General features: G+C 34.6%; 1 protein-coding gene across 1 annotated transcript; it reads left to right on the top strand.

Annotated features, from left to right (window-relative positions):
- Positions 1-8,861: 8,861 nt before the first annotated feature.
- On the top strand, positions 8,862-9,835 carry LOC141553793 (olfactory receptor 13A1-like). The gene has a single exon (XM_074285260.1). It carries the CDS (start codon positions 8,862-8,864, stop codon positions 9,789-9,791), a length of 930 nt encoding a protein of 309 aa, XP_074141361.1. The 3' UTR covers positions 9,792-9,835.
- The last annotated feature ends 13,921 nt before the right edge of the window (positions 9,836-23,756 follow it).

Here is a 23,756-nt window from a genome sequence, read left to right as displayed (position 1 = left end):
TTCCTATTGCCATTCAGTTTTCTCCAAAGGTCTATCATACCTAGTTTTTCTAATGTTCTATTTACTTTTTTAATTTCTTTCTTGTTTGTTTTGTGGTTTGATTTGTCTAAATCTGAGAGTGCAAGGTTGAGATCTCCCACTATTATAGTTTTACTGTCTATTTCTTCTTGCAGTTCTCCTAACTTTTCCTTTAGAAAGTTAGATGCTATACCACTTGGTGCATATATGTTTAGTATTGATATGGCTTCATTATTTATGCTACCTTTCAGCAGGATATAGTTTCCTTCCTTATCTTTTTTAAGGAGATCTACTTCTGCTTTTGCTTGATCTGAGATAAGGATAGCTACCCCTGCTTTTTTGGCTTTACCTGAAGCATAATAGGCTCTGTTCCAACCTTTTACCTTTACTCTGTATGTATCTCCCTGCTTTAAGTGTGTTTCCTGTAGACAACATATTGTAGGGTTCTGCTTTTTGATCCAATCTACTATCCGTCTCCGTTTGATGGGATCGTTCATCCCATTTACATTTACAGTTAAAATTACTAATTCTGTATTTCCTGCCATCATATTATCCCCAGCTTATGCTTTTTTCCCTTGACCCCCCTGATCCCCCTCCCCGATATTTAATTTACAGACCCCCCTTGTGCCGCACAACCCTCCCTCTTTTTTTTTGGATCCCTCCCCCCTCCCTCCAAGTCCCTTCACTTATTCTCCTTTTCCTTTTCCCTTTTCCTCTCCCCCCTTTTAATGAGGTGAGAGAAAATTCTCTGAAAAACAAATATGTTAATTATTTACTCTTTGAGCCTCTTCTGATGAGAGTAAGATTCACACAATGATTCTCCCCCTCACTAAGTTCCCTCAGATATGGTGTATTTTCTATGTCTCTTCCTGGGATGTAGTTTCCCTCTTTTTATCACTCCTTCCCCTTTTTCTGAACCGACCTCCTTCCCTTTACTACACCCCCCTTTTTTTCTTTTATATCAGTAAAATCAAATTATCCTTGAGTATTTTTTATATACCCACAACAGAGTTACAGTTCTCAAGGGTTCTGTGTACCTTTTTCTGTTTCTCTTCAGTCTTGTGGATGTAGATCAAATTTTTTGTTTAAGTCTGGTTTTTTTCTTAGAAACATATAGAATTCCTCTGTTTCATTGAATGACCATCTTCTTCCATGGAAAAAGATGCTAAACTTAGCTGGGTAGTTCATTCTTGGTTGCAGTCCTTGATCTTTTGCCTTTCAGAATATCAGGTTCCAGGCCCTTCTATCTTTTAATGTGGAGGCAGCCAGATCTTGGGTGACCCTTATTGTGGCACCTTGGTATTTAAATTGTTTTTTTCTAGCTGCTTGCAGGATTTTCTCCTTTGTGTGGTAATTCTGCAGCTTAGCCACAATATTCCGTGGTGTTCTTTTTTTAGGGTCTATTTCAGAAGGAGTTCGATGAATTCTTTCCACATCTACTTTCCCTTCTGTTTCTATTATCTCTGGACAGTTCTCTTTGATAATTTCCTGTAAAATAGAATCTAGGCTCTTTTTTTGGTCATAGTTTTCGGGAAGTCCAATAATCCGCAGATTATCTCTCCTAGATCTATTTTCCAGGTCTATAGATTTTCCCAGTAAGTATTTGACGTTGTTCTCCAGCTTCTCATTTTTTTTGTTTTGTTTGACTGATTCTTGGGTTCTCTGTGAATCATTCATTTCTATTTGTTCCATCCTGACTTTTAAGGAGTTATTTTCTTCTTTCACAGTTTTTAGTTCTTTTTGTAAATGCCCAATTTCGTTTTTAAATGAGTTATTTTGCTCTATTGAATTTTTTTCCATTTCCCTAATTTTTTTTTTTTGAGAATTATTTTCTTTTTCCAATTCAGAAATTCTATTTTCTTGAGACTTTTTTATCTTTTCCAATTCAGAAATCCTACTTTCCTGTGTTTTTTTAACCTTTTCTAATTCACTAATTTTGTTTCCCTGCATCTCCTGTGAATTCTTTATTTTTTCCAACTCCAATTTCAGGACATTGTTATTCTCTATCATAACTTCTCTTTCCTTTCCCCATTTTTCTTCGATCTCCCTCAATTTTTTAAGAGCTTCTTCTAGGAGAGAGTTATGTGATGGGGGGCAGGAATCGTTCCCCTTTAGGTTGTTATCTTCTGAATCTTTGCTGTTAACTTCCTCGGGGTTGGATACCCGCTCTTTCTCTGTATAGAAGGAATCTATAGTTTTTCTAGCTTTTTTGCTCATACTTAAAAAAAATCTTTTGGGGTCTGTCCCTGGGGTAGGAAATTATTTACTTCTTTACCAGCTTCCTCCCAGACCGGATGGATGCAGCGGCCCCCCGCGCCCGAGCTAAGAGAGAGCTCTGGGAGAGAGTTCCCACCCCCTCCCTGAAAGTGCCCCAGAGGTGATTAGCACTGCTGTGCTTCGAGGGCGTAGAATAGTGAAGACAGCAGGAAGCCCAGCGTATGTGTCCGGGTGGGGAGTGGATGTCTGCAGCAGGTGACGTGAGAAGCCCCTGTGCTCAAACTGGAAGTGTCTGCCAGAAACCGCGGTCCCTAGTTCAAAGGTTCCGCTTCTCTGGGACTTCCTGGAGCTGAGTTCCACTCCCTCCAGCTAAGCTAGGCAGTGTGTGTTGCCTTGGGCCGTATCCACCCACTTGTCAGTCTCTTAACTATTCTCAGGAGGGAGCTGAGGCCACACCCCCTGGTGCCGATTCTCTGCTGAGTCACCCCCAGGGTGGGGGGGGGGGAATCTAATCTGAGTTTTAAAATATTTTGGCTTTCTCTTCTAAACTGCTAAATAATTAGCAGAGAAGAGCTAACAGCCTGTGCCAGATTCCTTTAACTCAGTGGCTTCTCTGATCCCAGAGCCCCTCCCAGCGCAATGGGCGCAGTGTGCCCCTACCCCACCGTCTGTGCTGGTCTTTCTTATTCCTCCCCTGAGAACTGACCTTTCCTGTTGAAACTCCAGATTCTCTTCAGCTGGTAAGTCGTGCTTCCAGTCCTTGTGGTATCTATCAGTCCTGAGCTAATTTTGAGACTTAATTTATCTAATTGGTTGTGAGGGAGTGAGGACGTTCACTGAGTCGTGTGTTTCTTCTCCGCCATCTTGGCTCCGCCCCCAAGAAGCCGGCCTATTCTAATTCTTATGACTTTTAGGGTTTTGATGATATTTTCTACCATAATTATAAATTTGAAATTCTCCTTGAAATTTTTCCTTCTTAGTTATTCCATTGTTTTCACTTTTAAGTCCTTTTGTAATCTTGTGGATAGGATATCTTATTTTGTTTTCTCAAAGGCTTTGTTTGTTTTGAGTTTGCTTGAGTTTGTTTATGAGTTTGTCATGAGGCTGCATTTTTTTTTCAAGGTTTACCCCCAGACATCTCTCAAATCAAGGAATTTCCTCATGATATTTGCAAATTTTATTTAATTACTTCATCAACCTTGATATAAGGACTGAGGGTGCGATAGGGTCAAATATTAGACTTAAAGATTAAATCAGATTTAATAGTCAGAACAGGACCTATAGTCTCCTGAGCATGATAGCCAATTATTATGATCCTACTTTCAAAAGGCTATAGTGATGTTTTAGTCTAGTTTAGATGATCTGTCTAGAGGCTTGGTCTTTCCAAAGGCCACCAGGACTTTTGCTGCATTAGGCTTTAGTTGTATTTATTCCTCCATTGTGGTTTTCTGGATTTTATGAGCATTCAAGTTTGGCTTTATTACTGCTCTTCCTGGTAGTCACTGGTACAGAAGAAGCAGAATTTGGCTCTCATAAGGGCATAATAGCCATTGATTACAAACCTACACATGCTACACAATAGAAGAACAACAAAAAAAAATTGCTATATACTGCTTACCCTCATGGAACTTATGTTTTCCCAAATTATCAAGTTTCATATGACAATATCTAAATGTATAATGACAAAAGTCAAAATCAATGAACAATATCTATAGAGAAAATTAAATATAAGACCATTAAATAGAAAAGTACATCTCTAAATGTGGAAATCATTGGATGAAGAAAGGTCATTTCTAAAAGTAGGAAGACTTAGATCTAAATATCCAGCCTCTGCTGCACAAATAACCTCATTAGTCTTCAGTCCAGTGATACTTTTTCTGTAATTAATCCTTTTGGGATGCTTTGTTCTTAAGTACCTTAATGGCTACCTGCAATATTTCAAGGGCTTATCAGCAATATAATGGTAATCTTATACTACTACAAGGTAACAGTTTCTTAGGTTAATTGTCCATGACCATGTGGAAGAATACATAATTGACATAAAATTTAGTATTTCTTTGTGACAAAATATATATTGAAGTAGAGTATTGCAAATCCAAATGCAAATGAAGTGATTGATAGGCAAAGTATTGTAATTATCGCTTTCTAAAATAATTTTTGACAAATGAAAAGTTGAGTAAAAGATACTGAATGCAGAAGACCAATGAATAGTTTGGGTATAATATAGGGTCACCACAAAGAGAAATGATGGAACTGAAGAGAAATGGTGAAAGGAATGGAAAAGACAAAATACCTCAGGTACTTAAAATGTGAGATATAGCCAATAATCTAGCTCAGAGTATGTAAAAGCTAAAATACAAAATGAATAGATGCACAAACTTAGAGTTTTGGGCAGCAAATCAGAACTTAAGAAGAATAAGCAGAGGTATTCTTGTTACCTGGTTACTATCACTTATAAGAATTTGAGAAAAGAACACATAGGTGGTTGCATTGTGTAACCAATTGATGGAAGAGAGAATTGTTAACAGATAAAGTGCTATGTGAATGCTACATATTGAAATAAGAAAAAAAGAAATAAGTAAGGGAAGGAAGACTCTACTTGGAGTCTAAAGACAGGGAAAAAATCATGTCTCTTTCAGTCACTTCCTATATGACTTTGTTACTGAAGCACCATTGGGTGAACATTTCCTTTGCTGTTGAATGAGAAGTTTTGACTAGAAGATAGCTGAAATTTCTTCCAGCTCTCAATCTAGGATCCTATGGTTTTAAGAGGAACATATGCAATTGATTGAGCCAATATAATGAGTATTAATTGGAAAACTTGAAAATAATTGGGGTTATGACAAATTATATTATTTAAATTAAATTTTATATAAGATTGATTCAAGGGTAGCAGAGTGCCTTGTCAAGTGCAGATTTAGATGTAGATTCCTGAAACAAGAAAAATGTTTATTTTTTGAATTCAGTATCTATGACAAAATGGAAAGAAAGTGAATTAGTAATTTATTTTGTTTTTGAAGTGGATTAGAGAGCATGGATGCTTTGCTCAAAGTCACACAGAAAATAAATAGCACATTTTTGATTTGAAATCAGGTTCTTTGACTCAAAATATAAGACTACATTCTTCCCAACATGCTTTCTTCAGTAGATGATAGAGTAACAAAAATTAATTGAGTTTGGTAGTACAAACTATATCCTTTCTATCCTTTACATTTGCATTGAATTATAGATTTACTTTTGCTAAAGATTTTAGAGAATGTTAAGTCCAAATCTCTCCCCCTCATTTTATAAAGAGGTATCTAGGGCTCAGAGACACCATGATCACATAGCTTCCAAGTATCAGCCACAATATTAACATTTGACTAAAACACTGACATGTAAAAGCTAAAAAGTCTCTTCCCCTTAAAAATAGATAAATTCAAATTCTTGGAAATAAATGAAAACTTAAGGCTAATTATAGTGGGTATTCTACAGCCAAGTTAAGATCACTGATGCCCAGAGAAGATAAGCTATATAGGGTATAGTTTTTGTGTTATGAATTAAGCAATAACCTTAACAGATAAAGAAGCTTTCAATAAACCCTGAACCATCTTGGTAATGATAATGTACTTTGTGTAAGAGAAGAACTAGAACCCGAGTAGTCTGAATAGCTGTAGGAGAAAATAGATAGTTTTTTATAATTTCAAAAATCTTTTCAAAAAATTCCTATACTAGGAAATAAAAAAGGTTGTTCTCGACAAGACCTATGTTTACTTTTTTGGGTCTAGCCCTGTGATTTCATTGAAGGTGGGCATTTTATACTCAAGGTAAAAAAGCGCTTTCCACTTTCATTCAGGCAACTGGCATTTAACTTTTTAGTCCTAAAGTGTTGCCTCAGACAGTGAGAGGCAAAGAGATTTGTCTGTAGTAACATAGCTCTGATGTATTACAGTCAGAACTTGAATGGATTTCTTCCTAATTCTAAGGCTGATCATGTGGATCAAGTATCATATTATATTTCAAGATAAATCTTATTCAATCTATTAGTAAAATGAAGCCAAAAGATAGTAAACAGTTAACTTGTGTGTGTTTCTATAAGGAAATTCCAATATTAAATATAAGTTTTATGGTGAACAGTCAAGCTGACAGAAAAATATTTGAAGTTTTATTTATGGACAAAAAGTGTATGTAAGGATTGCATTGTTCCAAAGTTTTTCCATGTCCTTCCCTTCCCCCCAAATGTGACTTGTAAGAAACTGTAGTGGGACGTATACCCTAAATAAGATTAAGTAAAATATGTTAGAAAGGCAAAAAATGGGTGATAGATATAAATCAACAATTTATCAGAAATTAGAAACAGAAAAATCATAGGAAAAGAGGTTTAATATTTTGAATAGTTTAAGGGGTAGCTAGGTAGTATAGTGGATATAACACTGGTCCTGGAGTTAGAAAACATTGCTTTAAAATCTAGCCTCAGATACAGTTCACTAAATGTGTGAGCTTGAGCAAGACACTTCATCCTAATTGTTCCCAAATATATATATATATATATATATATATATATATATATATATATATATATATATATATATATATATATATATATATGAATATATAATATATTTATAATCAATACTTCAATGATTATTTGGCAGTTATGTTCATGATTAAATTTATCCAGTAACATTATATGATTTCAAAATAAATATGAAAACATTGATTTGAATTTTTTTGGAATGAAATGTTTAAAAGACATTTTGTCAATGCCTTTGTGATGACACTTATTCCCAATTTTTGATAGTAGTCCCCCATGTCTTTTGTGGAAGATGGAGCTTTCAGTGTTTCTTCTCCAGAACCTTTGGAGGTGGAGGAAAGCCTCTATTTAAAGCTCCATTTTTTTCTCTACCATAACAAACGTATTTTTCTAATTAATTAATTGTAAAGATTTTGGAATCCTTTATGCCCTAACCTTCTTGATCATTTGGGAGATTGGAAGACTATTTTAGAGTGTCATAAAGTAAGTCATAGATTTGGAACTGCAAGAGATCTTAGAGGTCATTGATTCCCACTACCTCATATTACAGATAAGGGATTAAGGCACAGAGAGTAAATGATTTCCAGAATGTGTGAAAGTCTAGCTTTCTCAGATTTTCTTCAGGAATATTTTGATTAAAAAAAGATTGAAAAAATTTGAATACACAAAGATTCCTGATGGAGCCATAGGGACCAAAATTGAAAAGTGATAACATTTTATGCACTCAAGTTAATATGCTGAATTGTAAATTGGTACCAAAAAAAAGATGGATCGCTTATATTGATTTTTAATATTTGACCTAAGATGAGGCCTGAACTTGAGATTTAATTGGTTTAAAGAATTTTCAGTGAGATAAACTCCCTCTAACAATGTTGATCAATAGCTTCTCTGTAATCTGTAATCTGAGGAAATTACCTGATTAAGATAGAAGAAATCACAGGATCACAGAATCATCTCAATTAAAAATAGGAAGGTAACTCAGAGGTGAAATTAACGCAGCCTCTTCTTTTTGTAGTTGTTGAGACAAAGACCCAGAGAAATTAAGTGATTCACCAAGGTGCCACCAATGCCTTGCCAATCTAACCAAGATTCAAATAAAAAAAATAAATTGTTGTCTTGCCCTTGTGTAAAACCATGCTGTCAATTCAAATGGAATGAACATATATTTCAGCTGTTTCATGTTTAGGAGAAATATATTAGTTGTCTAGCTGAAACCCCCCCACTGTACTCCAATTTCAAATTCCAATTCAATGCTAGGCAGATAGCAAGCACCATAAATGCTTGGTGATTGATATTTGTATAAGAGGAGCCTCTGATTCCATCTATCCTGGAAAGCATCATTAGACTTATTGGTTTATAAGTTTATCTTACTTGAAATAAGTTATTTTAACTTTTCATTTTCAAAATATATTCATAGTTTTTAATATTCACCTTTGAAAATTTATTTTTCTAAATTTTTTCTCCCTTCATCACCTGTTCATATGCTTTGACCATTTATTATTTGGAGAATGGCTTGTATTCTGCTAAATTTTAGTTAATTCTCTATATGCTTTAGAAATGAGGCATTTATCAGAATCTTTGGATTAAACATTTTCCCCCAGTTTTCTACTTCCCTTTCTAATTTTGTCTAAATCTCTTTTACTTATACAAAATTTTAAAACTTAATATAATCAAAATTATCCATTTTGCATTTCATAACGTACTCTGGTTCTTCTTTGATCACAAATTCCTTCCTTCACAGTTCTTAGAGGTAGAATATTTTTTTTTGTTTTTCTAATTTGTTTACAATATCACTCTTTATATCTAAATCATGAGCCCATTTAGGCCTTATCTTGATATATAGGGTATTAGTTATTGGTCAATGCCTCGTTTCTGCTATGCTGATTACATTAATTTTTTTTTTACTGGATAATATTCAAATTTAAAATTCTTAAAAATTATAGTGCAACTTAGATCATTACTATATTCTGTCCATAGAGTGAAATTTAAAATTATGCTTTTTTTTTCATTACATTCAGGAATGTGGGAGAGAGAACCAGATAATTTTGTGACTATTTCAGCTGTGCTATGAAGAAAACAAGGGACAAAGTAGGAAAAATATAATCTCAACAGGATGTTATTGAATAATCAGACACAGGTAACTGAGTTCATCCTTCAAGGTTTCTCAGATAGTGTCCCACTAAGGATTTTGCTCTTTGGCACTTTCTTTTCCTTATATACAGCTGCTCTCACTGGGAATGTTATGATCATTGTGTTGGTCACTTGGTGCTCTACTCTTCACACCCCTATGTATTTTTTCCTAGTCAACTTGTCTATGTTAGACATCATGTGCACAACCTCTGTTCTTCCCAAGGTGTTAGAAACCCTATTTTCAGGAAAGAAGACTATCTCTTATGGTGGATGTATGACCCAAGTATACTTCCTCTCCTGGTCTGTATCTGGTGAGCTCTTGCTCTTCACAGCCATGGCTTATGACAGATATGTGGCCATCTGCCATCCTCTGCACTATAGCACCATGATGAGTAAGAAGATCTGTGTCCTTCTGGCATTTGGGGTATGGAGCATCTGTGGAGTTAACACTACCATCAATACTGGACTTATGATTCGATTATCTTTCTGTGGCCCCAACATCATTAATCAATTCTTCTGTGAAATCCCTCCTGTATTGCTTCTCTCTTGCACCTCAACATATCTGAACGATATTATGACAGTCCTTGCTGATGTCTTCTTCTCAGTTCTGAATTTCCTGCTGACAATTGTGTCTTATTGTTTCATCATCTCCAACATTCTGAAAATCCGGACCAGAGAAGGGAAGAAAAGAGCATTCTCTACCTGTTCCTCCCACCTGATTGTGGTCACCATGTATTATTGCACTGTGTTTTATGCCTATATCAGTCCCATCTCTAGCTATTCTCCTGAAAGTGGGAAATTAGTGGCCGTGTTGTACACAGCAGTTAGCCCTACCTTAAATCCTCTCATCTACACTTTGAGGAACAAGGATGTTATAGAAGCCTTGAGAAAAGTGCCTCTATTTAGGAAGTAAAGGCTTAGAAATTTATGCTTTTCTAGAATGGATCGATTTGGGAAAGGGGATTCTTATAGTAATGATGGAAAGTTCCAAGATTTTAATTGATTTTATAATATCCGGCATATTTTTCTTACTATATAATCTCAGATTCTAGTGTGTGAATAAGTGATTCTTGTGGCCAGAATTCAATGTTGGATATTCTGTGTTTCTTTTGCTCTTTTGGAAATTGTAAATTTCCCAGAATATATAAAACAGCAGACTAAGGTGAAGTCATTTAATTAAATATAGTCAGTTAAGAAATTGGCTCTGTAATCTAATTAATTATGGAATGCCTTCCAAACATATGGATCAGAATTCATTAATATCTCTAAATACATTCCCATATCAAAGTTGCCCAATAAATTAATGAAAAAAGTTTATTATATTATATACCACTCTTGGGAACAAAACAAATCATCAAACTTATGTTCACTTTTTTTATTTTATTGTTGCTACTCTTAGAGATAGGGAATCAAAATGATGATGCAGCTCTTTGCAATTATGGTTTATGACTAGCATGTGACCTCTACCAGATCCTGTTTTATATTATCATAAATCAATAATAAATGCATACATTTATGTGTCCCTGGCTATAGCTTTGGGATTGAAGGTAGGGTGTCTCAATGCATTTGGAAAATGTCCTTCTATGGATCCAATGTGATTGATCGTTTTCTCTATGAGATCTCTTCTATGCTACTACTCTCCCGATCCTCCACACATAAGAAGGACAGCATGAACATCATGAGGGAGATTTTCTTTGTTCTACTAAGTTTCTTGTTTGTCATGCTGTTCTATGACATTAGAATCTATAGCATCATGGCAATTTAAACAACAGAGAATGTTTAAAAAATATATATATATTCTCTCACTTCAGTACAGTGACTTAACTGTAGCCTTTATTTAAGTGTACTCAGGCTCTTGTTACTCCCCAGAGAAAAGGAAGACCATGGATATGCTCTATAGTGAGTCCTACCTTGAACCTTCTTTACTAAGAGAAATGAGAATGTCTAGAATGCCCTCAGAAAAGACCTTGTTATTTCTCAAAAAAGATAATAGTTCATTCCTCTAAATACAGGGAAAGCTGCTTAAGAGAATTAGAAAATGACAATTATTTTTATCCTTAAGAAGCTTTCACATAGTATTATATTAGACACTGTCCAACACTTGAGAAATAGACAACTTTCTCCCTTCTAACTCAAACTTTCACAATATCATAATGTTGAAAAATATTTTAATCATAGAGATAAAAATATACCTATTCTAATTCTCATTTTATGGATAAAAAAGCTGGGGCTCAGAGAAATTGTGATTTTCCTTTTAAAATATTATTTCCTTTATTACCAAGCACTGGGGAAAATAAAGAAATACAGAATTCTTTTATTAAATAAAGTAGCCAAGCACAAGAAATTCCCATACTGGTCACAAAAATGCATGTCTTATTCTGAATATTAGTCCATTATCTCTCTGTAATGAAGTCATCAACATTCTTCTTTATCAATACACTATTACCATAAATGTTTATTTAGTCAATTTATATTCTTAAATCTTTCAGAATTGTTTATTTCTTAAAAAGAAATACTGAAATTCTGATTCTGCTCATTTTAATCTTCATAAATTTAATCAAGTCTTTAAGAAAGTCTTTCAAAATTTTCCTTATTCTTTAGAAAACAATTTTATTTCATTATATCATATATCACAATTTTTGCAGCCATTGAACAATAATGTACTTGCTTTCTACATTTTCCCTATTATAAAATGTAGTATATGTGTGTATATATATATATGTATTTACATATATACATATATATGTATGTTTATGTATGTATGTATTAGAAGATTTTTTCCTTCTTTCTTTGATTTACTAATTGGGAATAGCTATCAATGTTATAAATTTGAACTAGCTGTATACGTCTTGGAAAAGGGACCATTATTGGAGAAACTTAGGCAACTATTTGTCTTACAATATTCTCTGTATTAGATCTGTGCATATTCCAGTTAATTTTATGTAATCAAAATTATTCATTTTTTTCTTCAGTGTTCTTTGATTCCTTCATAGTCATAAACCCTTATCAATCCATAGATTTTAAAAGTGACTTCTTTTTTATTTAATTTCTCTATTATTTGATTTTTATATCTAGATTAAATATCCATTTGGAGTATATCTTGTATAAAGTGTGAGATGTTTTAAAAGTAATTTGTTGAATACTACTGTTTTTAGTTTCACACTTCATTTTTTCTGTAAATTTTTATCACATAGAAAGTTCTTAATCTAATAGTTGGGTTTTTTGTTGGATTCTTTGGCTCATATATTGCAGTAATTTCCTAAGCTTATATAGTTAGGCAGCGAATGGCAGAGCTACTACTCTAGTCCAGCTTATCTGATTCAATTATTTCCAATATACCTTAGAGATACAGAAGATGATTGTGATAGGTTGAAAGATCTAAACAATTAAACTAGCAATTATAACCTATCCATTATATTTTTATTTTATATGAATCAATGTTTAGTTAGAATAAGGAACCCATACATTTGATTTTTTCAATTTTTTTTCCAATTTTAGTTGAAATAAGGTACTATATGTAGAGGACCACAAGTAGTGGGGGAACTCTGGGAGAGGTATAAACCCTTCAGCCCAGCCAGGGAATCTGCTGACAGTATCTGGTTTGTCTCTCATCCCCCTTGAGGGCATCTCAGCCTTCCTGAGAAATCAGGGGATGTGACAAACTGAGCAGAGATACTAATGTGTAGCAAGAATACATTTACACAACAATAGCAAGTTGCTTATGTGGCCCTGCATGTGCAGTATTCTATAGTTGCCACATGACTAGTATAGCTAGAACATGTGCAGTGTTCTGTAGTGATGCAAGTATACTAGGGTATTTAAGGCTGAGAGAACTTAAAATTAATGTACTCCATGTTTGACCATCCATGTGAGTCCTGCCTCTTCATTCCTCTCCTAAGATCAAGGACTTGGGCTGATACTGAGATCATACAGTGAGCTAGTCCAGATATTGCATCCGTATATTTGTAATCAAAATTAAATTTCTCCAATTTCTCTTGAGTGGGATTACTAGTGTTGTTCAAAGATGCTTAGGCAATAAAATATTTTTAAAAGTGCACTAAACTATGTTAATAAGTAGCATCAAAATTAGGTTCTTGATATTTATTTGGTAAAGAATTATATTCACTTATGTCAAGATTCAACTTATTTAACTTCAAGAAGCAAATTAAATTAAACAGTTCAATGAAGTAAGTACCTTCCATTAGCCAAGCAGAAAGCTATTGGTGAGTTGAAGCAACAACCATGTCCAGCACATGAAGACTTTTCTACTCATATGGGTGGATGAGAACAAGTTATTCCATTGGACATCAAGACAAGTGAGAGATGTATGGTGTGTTTAGAGCTTGGTCATACATTGAAAACACCAAGGTCAATGCATTCTGGGCCATTACCAATCATCTTGACTTTTGTCTTGCCACTGGTCTTTGATACTCAGGAAGAGAGAGTAAGGCTGATGATTTCATGAAGTTCTGCTTCACTTAAAACCAATTTATATGGACTTCCGGCCAAGATGGCGGCGTGGAGGCAGACAGCTGCTTGAGCTCCTCGTTTTCTCTCAGAACTTACTTCATGACAAGCCTCTGACTTAATGCTTGACCCAGAAAGAAATCCACAAATTATCACCAAGAGAAGACATCCTTGAAAGTCGCCAGAAAAGGTCTGTGTTTGTTCGGGGGAGGGTCAATCAGACTGGGCGCAGACTGAGGGCAGACAGCCAGAGCAAGACAGGCAGCTCACACAGCTCAGACCGGAGGGGGAGGGGTGTGATCTCTGCAGTTTCTGTGAAAGGGCTTTTGCCCCAGTGTGGATGCTCCGTCTTGGCAGCAAGCCAGGAGCGGTGGAGAGGGTGTAAACACTGGAGGTGAAGATTAAAACCCCAGAAAGCCAGCGTCTCTCAGAGCCCGGCCACCCCCAACCCCCACCTGGACTGACTCGGTGCGTTCTCGGAGCCTCAGAGCGCAGACTCAGTACAGTCATTGCTGTTCTGTTAGTGGCTCTCTGCTGCCCTACCCCCAGTCTGTAGAGGAAGCCCATTAATACCATCCAGCCCTATCCCCCGCAAAACAGACCAATTGTTTCTCTTGTCAGTTTGTTTTCTTTGATTCCTACTCTGACAAAATGAACAAAAAATTCAAAAGGGCTCTAACCATTGACAGCTTCTGTGTGGAGAGGGAGCAGACTTCAAATGCTGAAGAGACTAGGAACAGAATGTCCCCAGATGTATCCCCTGGGAGGGATATAAGCTGCTCCTCAATACAAAAGAACCTCATAGAGGAAATCAAAAAGGCTCTCACAAGAGAGCTGGAAGAGAAATGGGAAAAGGAAAGGGAAGCTTGGCAAGAGAGCCTGGAGAAGTCATCCCATGCATTCAAAGACAGAGTGGATAAAGAAATCAAATCATTGAGAAACAAGATTAATGAGCTGGAAAAGGTAAACAACTCCAAGGAAAACAGGATTAGAGAGCTGGAAAAAGAAATCAGCTCTCTAAAAAATACAATGGAAAAAAATTCCATAGAAGATAAAAACTCAATTGGACAATTACAAAAAGATATAAAAAAAGTGAGTGAAGAAAATACATCATTGAAAATTAGACTGGAACAAGTAGAAATGAATGACTCAAGGAGAAACCAAGAGGGAGTCAAGCAAAACCAGAGAAATGAGACAATTGAAAAGACTGTCAAGTACCTTACCAGAAAGACAACAGACCTGGAAAACAGATCCAGGAGAGACAATTTGAGAATAATCGGACTCCCTGAAAAATGGGAGGAAAAAAAGAGCTTGGACACCATTTTCGAGGAAATTATCAAAGAGAACTGCCCAGACGTTTTGGAAACAGAGGGTAAAATAGACATTGAGAAAATTCATCGATCACCTACTGAAAGGGACCCTAAAATCAAAACGCCAAGAAATATAGTGGCCAAGTTCAAGAACCATCAGACAAAGGAAAAGATATTGGAAGCTGCTAGAAAAAAACAATTCAGATATGGAGGATCCACAATAAGGATAACACAGGATCTAGCAGCGTCCACATTAAAAGAACGCAGGGCCTGGAACATGATATTCCGAAAGGCTAAGGAACTTGGTATGCAGCCAAGAGTGACTTACCCAGCAAGAAAGAGCATCATTTTCCAGGGAAGAAGATGGACATTTAACGAAATAAATGAATTCCATCTATTTTTGATGAAAAAACCAGACCTACATAAAAGGTTTGATCTTCAAATACAGAACTCAAGAGACTTCTAAAAAAGGTAAAAAGAATCTTGAGAACTATACTTCTGTCAAAAAAATATGTAAAGAACATATGTACAATTTGTCTTAGAAACTAGAGGTGGAAAGGAGATTATATCATAAAAAAGTATAAAGTGGTGGTACTACATCTCATGAAGAGGCAAAGGTAACCTATTATATCTGAGAGAAAGAAAGGAGGGAGATGAACATAGCGTGTATCAATAGACATATTCGATTTATGGTGAAACTTCTTCCACTTCATTGAAAAGTGAAAGGGAAGGAGTAAGCTAAGGGGAAGGGAATACAGTAATTTCGAGGAAAAGGGATAAAATAAGGGGAGGATCTTTAAGGTGGGGGAGGGATCCTAAAAAGGGAGGGCTGTGAAAAGCAAGTGGTGTTTACCAGTTTAATACTGGATAGGAGGGTAAAAGGGAAGGAAAGGGGAAAAGCATAAGCAGGGGTTAATAGGATGGCAAGCAATATAGAATTAGTCCTTCTAACCATAAATGTGAATGGGGCAAACTGCCTCATAAAGAGGAAGCAGTTAGCAGACTGGATTAAAAGTCAGAATCCTACTATATGTTGTTTACAGGAAACACACCTGAAACAGGATGAGACATTCAAACTAAAAGTAAAAGGGTGGAGCAGAATCTATTATGCTTCAGGCAAAACCAAAAAAGCAGGAGTAGCCATCCTCATCTCAGATCAAGCAAAAACAAAAATTGATCTAATTAAAAGAGATAAGGAAGGGCATTATATCCTGCTAAAGGGAAGCATCAATAGTGAAGCCGTATCAATATTAAACATGTATGCACCAAGTGGTGCAGCATCTAAATTCTTAAAAGAGAAATTAAGAGAGCTGCAAGAGGAAATAGATAGCAAAACTATAATAGCAGGAGATCTCAACCTTGCACTATCAGAATTAGATAAATCAAACCACAAAATAAATAAGAAAGAAGTCAAAGAGGTAAATAGAATACTAGAAAAGTTTGATATGATAGATCTTTGGCGAAAGCTAAATGGAGACAGAAAGGAATATACTTTCTTCTCAGCAGTTCATGGAACCTATACAAAAATTGATCATATACTAGGGCATAAAAACCTCAAAATCAAATGCAGTAAGGCAGAAATAGTAAATGCATCCTTTTCAGACCATAATGCAATCAAAATAACATTTAATAAAAAGCCAGGGGAAAATAGACCAAAAAATAATTGGAAACTAAATAATCTTATACTAAAGAATGATTGGGTAAAACAGCAAATCATAGACATAATTAATAACTTCACCCAAGAAAATGACAATAATGAGACATCATACCAAAATGTGTGGGATACAGCCAAAGCAGTAAATAGGGGAAGTTTTATATCTCTACAGGCCTACTTGCATAAAATAGAGAAAGAGAGGGCCAACGAATTGGGTTTACAACTAAAATTGCTAGAAAAGGAACAAATTAAAAACCCCCAGACAAACACAAAACTTGAAATTCAAAAAATAAAAGGTGAGATTAATAAAATTGAAAGTAAAAAAACTATTGAATTAATTAATAAAACTAAGAGTTGGTTTTATGAAAAAACCAACAAAATAGACAAACCCTTAGTAAACCTGATTAAAAAAAGGAAAGAGAAAAAGCAAATTGATAGTCTTAAAAATGAAAAGGGTGAACTCACCACTAATGAAGAGGAAATTAGAACAATAGTTAGGAGCTACTTTGCTCAACTTTATGCCGATAAATTCGATAACTTAAATGAAATGGAAGAATACCTTCAAAAATATAGCTTGCCCAGATTAACAGAGGAAGAAGTAAGTAGTCTAAATAGTCCCATCTCAGAAAAAGAAATAGACCAAGCTATTAACCAACTTCCTAAGAAAAAGTCCCCAGGACCAGATGGATTTACAGGTGAATTCTACCAAACATTTAAAGAACAACTAACTCCAATGCTATGTAAACTATTTGAAAAAATAGGGATTGAAGGAGTCCTACCAAATTCCTTCTATGACACAGACATGGTACTGATACTTAAACCAGGTAGATCGAAAACTGAGAAAGAAAACTATAGACCAATTTCCTTAATGAATATTGATGCTAAAATCTTAAATAAGATATTAGCAAATAGACTTCAGAAAATCATCCCCAGAATAATACACTATGACCAAGTGGGATTTATACCAGGAATGCAGGGCTGGTTTAATATTAGGAAAACTATTAGTATAATTGACCATATTAATAATCAAATTAATAAAAACCATATGATCATCTCAATAGATGCAGAAAAGGCATTTGATAAAATCCAACATCCATTCCTACTAAAAACGCTTGAGAGTATAGGAATAAATGGACTATTCCTTAAAATAATAAGGAGCATATATTTAAAACCTTCAGTAAACATCATATGTAATGGTGATAAACTAGAACCTTTCCCTGTTAGATCAGGAGTGAAACAAGGTTGCCCACTATCACCATTACTATTCAATATAGTACTAGAAACTCTAGCCTTGGCAATAAGAGCCGAGAAAGAGATCCAAGGAATTAGAGTAGGAAATGAAGAAATCAAATTGTCACTTTTCGCAGATGACATGATGGTATACTTAGAGAACCCCAAAGACTCTGCTAAAAAGCTATTAGAAATAATTCAGAATTTTAGCAAAGTCGCAGGATACAAAATAAATCCACATAAATCCTCAGGATTTTTATACATTACCAACACAATCCAACAGCAAGAGATACAAAGAGAAATTCCATTCAAAATAACAGTCGATAGTATCAAATACTTGGGAATATATCTACCAAAGGAGAGTCAGGAATTATATGAGCAAAATTACAAAACACTTGCCACAAAAATAAAGTCAGATTTAAATAATTGGAAAGACATTCAATGTTCTTGGATAGGCCGAGCGAATATAATAAAGATGACAATACTCCCCAAACTAATCTATTTATTTAGTGCTATACCAATCAGACTCCCAAGAAACTATTTTAATGACCTAGAAAAAATAACAACAAAATTCATATGGAAGAATAAAAGGTCGAGAATTGCAAGGGAACTAATGAAAAAAAAGTCAGAGGAAGGTGGTCTAAGTGTACCTGATTTAAAACTATATTATAAAGCAACAGTCACCAAAACCATTTGGTATTGGCTAAGAAATAGACTAGTTGATCAGTGGCATAGGTTAGGTTCACAGGACAAGATAGTGAATAAAAATAGCAATCTAATCTTTGACAAACCCAAAGATCCCAAATTTTGGGATAAGAATTCATTATTTGACAAAAACTGCTGGGAAAACTGGAAATTAGTATGGCAGAAACTAGGCATGGACCCACATTTAACACCACATACTAAGATTAGATCAAAATGGGTCCAAGATTTAGGCATAAAGAACGAAATCATAAATAAATTGGAGGAACATGGGATGGTTTACCTCTCAGACTTGTGGAGGAGGAAGGAGTTTGTGTCCAAGGGAGAACTAGAGACCATTATTGATCACAAAATAGAACATTTTGATTACACCAAATTAAAAAGTTTCTGCACAAACAAAACTAATGCAAACAAGATTAGAAGGGAAGTAAAAAATTGGGAAAAAATTTTTACAGTTAAAGGTTCTGATAAAGGCCTCATCTCCAAAATATACAGAGAATTGACTTTAATCTATAAGAAATCAAGCCATTCTCCAATTGATAAATGGTCAAAGGATATGAACAGACAATTTTCAGATGATGAAATTAAAACTATTTCCACTCATATGAAAGAGTGTTCCAAATCACTATTGATCAGAGAAATGCAAATTAAGACAACTCTGATGTATCATTACACACCTGTCAGATTGGCTAAGATGACAGGAACAAATAACGATGAATGTTGGAGGGGCTGTGGGAAAACTGGGACACTGATGCATTGTTGGTGGAGTTGTGAAAGAATCCAACCATTCTGGAGAGCAATCTGGAATTATGCCCAAAAAGTTATCAAAATGTGCATACCCTTTGACCCAGCCATACTACTACTGGGCTTATACCCCAAGGAACTACTAGAGAAGGGAAAGGGTCCTGTATGTGCCAAAATGTTTGTGGCAGCCCTTTTCATAGTGGCTAGAAGCTGGAAGATGAATGGATGTCCATCAATTGGAGAATGGTTGGGTAAACTATGGTATATGAATGTTATGGAATATTATTGTTCTATAAGAAATGACCAACAGGAGAAATATAGAGAGGCTTGGAGAGACTTACATCAACTGATGCTGAGTGAAATGAGCAGAACCAGAAGATCATTATACACTTCAACAATGATACTGTACGAGGATGTATGCTGATGGAAGTGGATTTCTTCAACATAGAGAAGAGCTAATCCAATTCCAATTGATTAATGATGGAAAGAACCAGCTACATCCAGAAAAGGAACAATGGGAAATGAATGTAAACTGTCATTTTTACCTTCTGAATCCAATTCTTCCTGTGCAACAAAAAATTCGGTTCTACACACATATATTGTATCTAAATTATACTGTAATATATTTAACATATATAAGACTGCTTGCCATCTGGGGGAGGGGTTTGGGGGAGGAAGGGAAAAAATCTGAATAGAAGTAAGTGCAAGGGATAATGTTGTAAAAAATTACCCATGCATATGTACTGTCAAAAAATGTTATAATTATAAAATAAAATAAAAATAAATTAAAAAAAAAATAAATAAAATAAAATAATTTTTCTTAAAAAAAAAAAAAAAAAACAATTTATATGTAAGTCTAATGCATCACACATGATATCAATAGTTGTTTTTTAAAAATGAGAACTAATAACAACAGGTATAGGGGGAATTGGCAAAATGCTTCCTTATTCTCAGCTAATGTTCCTTTTCAGTCTGCTAAGCTTATATAATTGATGTGATTTTTCTCTTCTTTTTTAAGAATCCTATTATCTGTTTCTCTACTTTCATATAAATAAAATAAAACTTCAATTTGTACCTATAAATCCAATTATTTTTATCTCTCTTTTGATTTTCAAAACTTCTATTTTGATGTTTAGTTAGGGAAAGATGCTGAGTTTTTTTTTTTATTTTAGACTTAAAAAAATTCCATGCCCAATTCATTAATTTGTATTTCAACTTTTTGTTAGTGAAAATGTTCAGAATTAAACATTTTCCCTAATGTTTGATTTTTCTTCTATGAATTTTGTATAGCATCACATCATTGTAATTTTCTTTGACATTTTTACTGTTAGAATAACTTGTCTGTATTCAGAATTAAGTTAATCTTCAGCTAATTTTAATTTATTTTCAGGAATTCTTTATAGAATATGATTTTTGAATTAAGATGATTAATTTAGTACTTCCTCTTTTCTGCTTGCCTCTAGATATTTGTATCCCACAGCACTTTTTAAAAGTCCTTTAGATAGATAGAATTATGTACACTTTTTTTCTTTTTCATTCAGAAATTGCCAGATATTTGTCCTTTTTAAATATTATGAAATTATATCCAATCCCCCTCATAATTTCATTAGATTTGTAGGAAAAGAGTAAATCTAATATCTCAGGATTATAGCTTTACTGTTAATTTCTTCCCACAATTTTATTTTTCTCTTTTAATTATGTAAATGATATTAAGCAAAGAGGTCATTATTTCTGTCACCTTTAAGTTATTTCTCTGTTAATCTCCTTATGTTTTTATTTACTGAAGATTTATCTAAGACTGTATTTGCTACCATATAATTTTCATTTTTTAGTTACATAAATCTTATTTTTTCTTCAGCCTATATATCAGAATCTTTATACTTCAAATGTATTTCTTATAAAAGGATTCTGCTCTTTAATTTGTCCTTCCGTTTTCTTCCATTTTAGGGATGAGGTCATCCCATTTGTTTTCACTGTTATGATAGTTAATACCTTATTTACCTTTATGCATGCTGTCTTCCTTTCTTCTACTCCTCTTAAAAATAAGAAGAACATGGTAAAGAAGAAATAATTTGTTTAACAGTTATGATATGTAAATAAACTCAGTTGATACAACTCCACTGCCATTTATTTATTCTTGACATTCCCCAATCTCAGGATTTTACTATTTTTGCCTTTTTTCTTATCTCCCCTCTTCATACTCATCTCTGTAAAGCTGTACTTTGTTTTGCTTATGGTTATTACCTTACCTACCATCCTGTCTTCCTTAATCCTCTCACTTCTAACATATCAACTCCCAAAAACCTCATGCTGAGCAGCATCTAGAAACAATGTCTGTGTACACATGCATACATGTGTGTGCATATATGTAATCTTATAAAAGCAGATGTAAAAGGGTCAATCATTAGGATTGCCTTTGGTCCCTGAACACAGAAAAACAATGTTTTTAATAGCATTATGAAAAGTGGTTTAACCTTGTCTCCATCCCCTTCTATTTACTTTTGAGCTTACTGATTTTATATATTATAATATCTCCATCTTTTCTCATTCCCTACTTTTATATCTATATCTATCTTTATTTTGGTAACATTCATGTTCACTTTTATATTTCCTGGTTCAGAAAAGTGTAAAACTCATGGGATATTTACATTCTCATTTCTTCCATCATTTTTTAATTCTATTCATCCAATGCAACTTTATTATATTATACTGATTTCCCTCATCTTTCCTTTCTTGTCCTCCCCATTGTGTGTATGTATGTGTGTATTTGTATCTCCATGTGTCTGTATGTGTTTACATGTATATTTCCCCTCCAATTTCACGGACTGTCTGAATTCTACCCAAGGATTTCTGGCTCTAAGGGACATATTTTATCTGTATTTGTTCAATCATAATAGCTTCATGAAAGCATCTCTTAATCCTCCTAGATGCTAATGTTCTAGATGCTAATATATTTCTGTCTAAACTTCTATTTAATTTACTCTATAGATGTTTTCTAGGGACCTATTAAATAAATATGGCCGAATTATTTATTAAATGTAAGTTCTTCCAGGGTAGGTACTATTTTTACTCTTTCTTTGTATTTATAACACTTAACACTTGGCATATGGTAAATGTTTAATATTTGTTGATGGATAATTCCATTGAAATACTGACCTATAGTGAACTGGCTATATTTCACCTAATCATATGGATGTGACCATAGTTCAATTGCATCACTATTAACCAAATATGGATATTGACAATGTCAGGCCTTAAGATTTTCTTATATTCAGGCTACCCATAAAAAATCTATGGATATAGGGGCAGCTAGGTGGTGCAGTGGATAGAGCACCAGCCCTGATGTCAGGAGGATCTGAGTTCAAGTCTGGTATCAGACACTTAACACTTCCTAGTTGTGTGATTCTGGGCAAATTACTTAACCCCAACTGCCTCAGCAAAGAAGCAGAAAAAAATCAATAGATACCCCAAAACACAAAAACTTCAAGCACAGTTCAAGATGCTTATGGCTCTGTTATCTTCTCTGTCCTTCTTCTCCCTGTCTCATAGACTTAAAGGAAAAACTGATAAGGTTCATGCAAGAAATCCATCTTTATATCCTGGATCCATCCCTGTCTTCATAAAGATAATTTTAAGTTGAAAGAATTATACTTTTGAAGGCACTTGATATCATGAGGTATGGTGTCCTGATCTCAGGAAACGCCCATGCTATAAATCAATATTTTTATTCTGGGAACTGGTTTACTTAGTCCAAACTCCCATTCTTTCTTGCTTCCTTTGGTTTTAGAAATCTGTTCCTGAACAAAGATTAAATCTCAAAACCATCAAGGTTAGGTCAAGAGCAAAGCCTTTCATTTCTAAATGATTGCTTTTCTCTGACCCTCTCAGTTCTTGAACTCTCGTTTCTCCCCCTTCTTTCTCAAAGTTTTCCTATTGGCTAAGAACTGCTTAACTTCTACCCCTGATTCAGTCCTGGCTTCTCCTTGACCTTCTCCCATTTCGTTATTTCAGGTAATCTACTTTACTCCCCTTTTAAACTGTCAGAATTTATAAAAGTGAATTTGAATCATTTCATTTTGAATATGAATCATTTGAATCATACCCAAGTCTACTTTAGTCCCCAGCATTTACTGCCAAATGAATGTCCTCACTTCCATAAAAATGTTGTTATTATTAGAAATTACAATTTAGGATAATAGAAAGTTACTCCCATAGAGTGAAAATTTGCCAAAATAATTACTTGCTGGATCTACGAGGACATTCCTCACCATTGCAAATCAAATCAATTCACTTGAAAAAATATTTACTAAAAGGCCCACTAAAAGTAAGAATGTGTTAGCCATCAGACTTATAAAGATAAAATTGAAATTGATCTCATCTTCAGAAAGCTTACACTCTACTGAGAAGATATTGAAGAGGAAACCCCAAAACTCTGAAAAATCCTTAAAGGAGAAAACCTCCTTGGACTCTGCCTCAGTGAGGGGACTCCATCCCAAGCACAAACACACTTATCTTTGTTACCTGGGTAGGGACAGATCAGTCCCAAAACCCACTGAATTCAATTCAAATTCTAATCCTGGCTGAAAACCAGCCAGGAGCCAACATGGGACTCTACCCACAAGCCCCCTTCAGCTAGTAGCCAAAGCCCCCTATTATAAAAGAGCCAGACTAGAGCCCTCTTTTTGCAGAGGTTCCAAACATGGCAGCCTTACGCCTTGTATGCCAAGGATCTTTGTCCACTGGAACATTGTTTCTGGTGCCTTCTTATCTC

This window comes from Sminthopsis crassicaudata, chromosome 2 (assembly GCF_048593235.1).
Source record: "Sminthopsis crassicaudata isolate SCR6 chromosome 2, ASM4859323v1, whole genome shotgun sequence".
Taxonomy (NCBI): domain Eukaryota; kingdom Metazoa; phylum Chordata; class Mammalia; order Dasyuromorphia; family Dasyuridae; genus Sminthopsis; species Sminthopsis crassicaudata.
The sequence above is the reverse complement of the archived record's forward strand: the minus strand, read 5'-3'. Positions and strand labels throughout refer to the sequence as shown.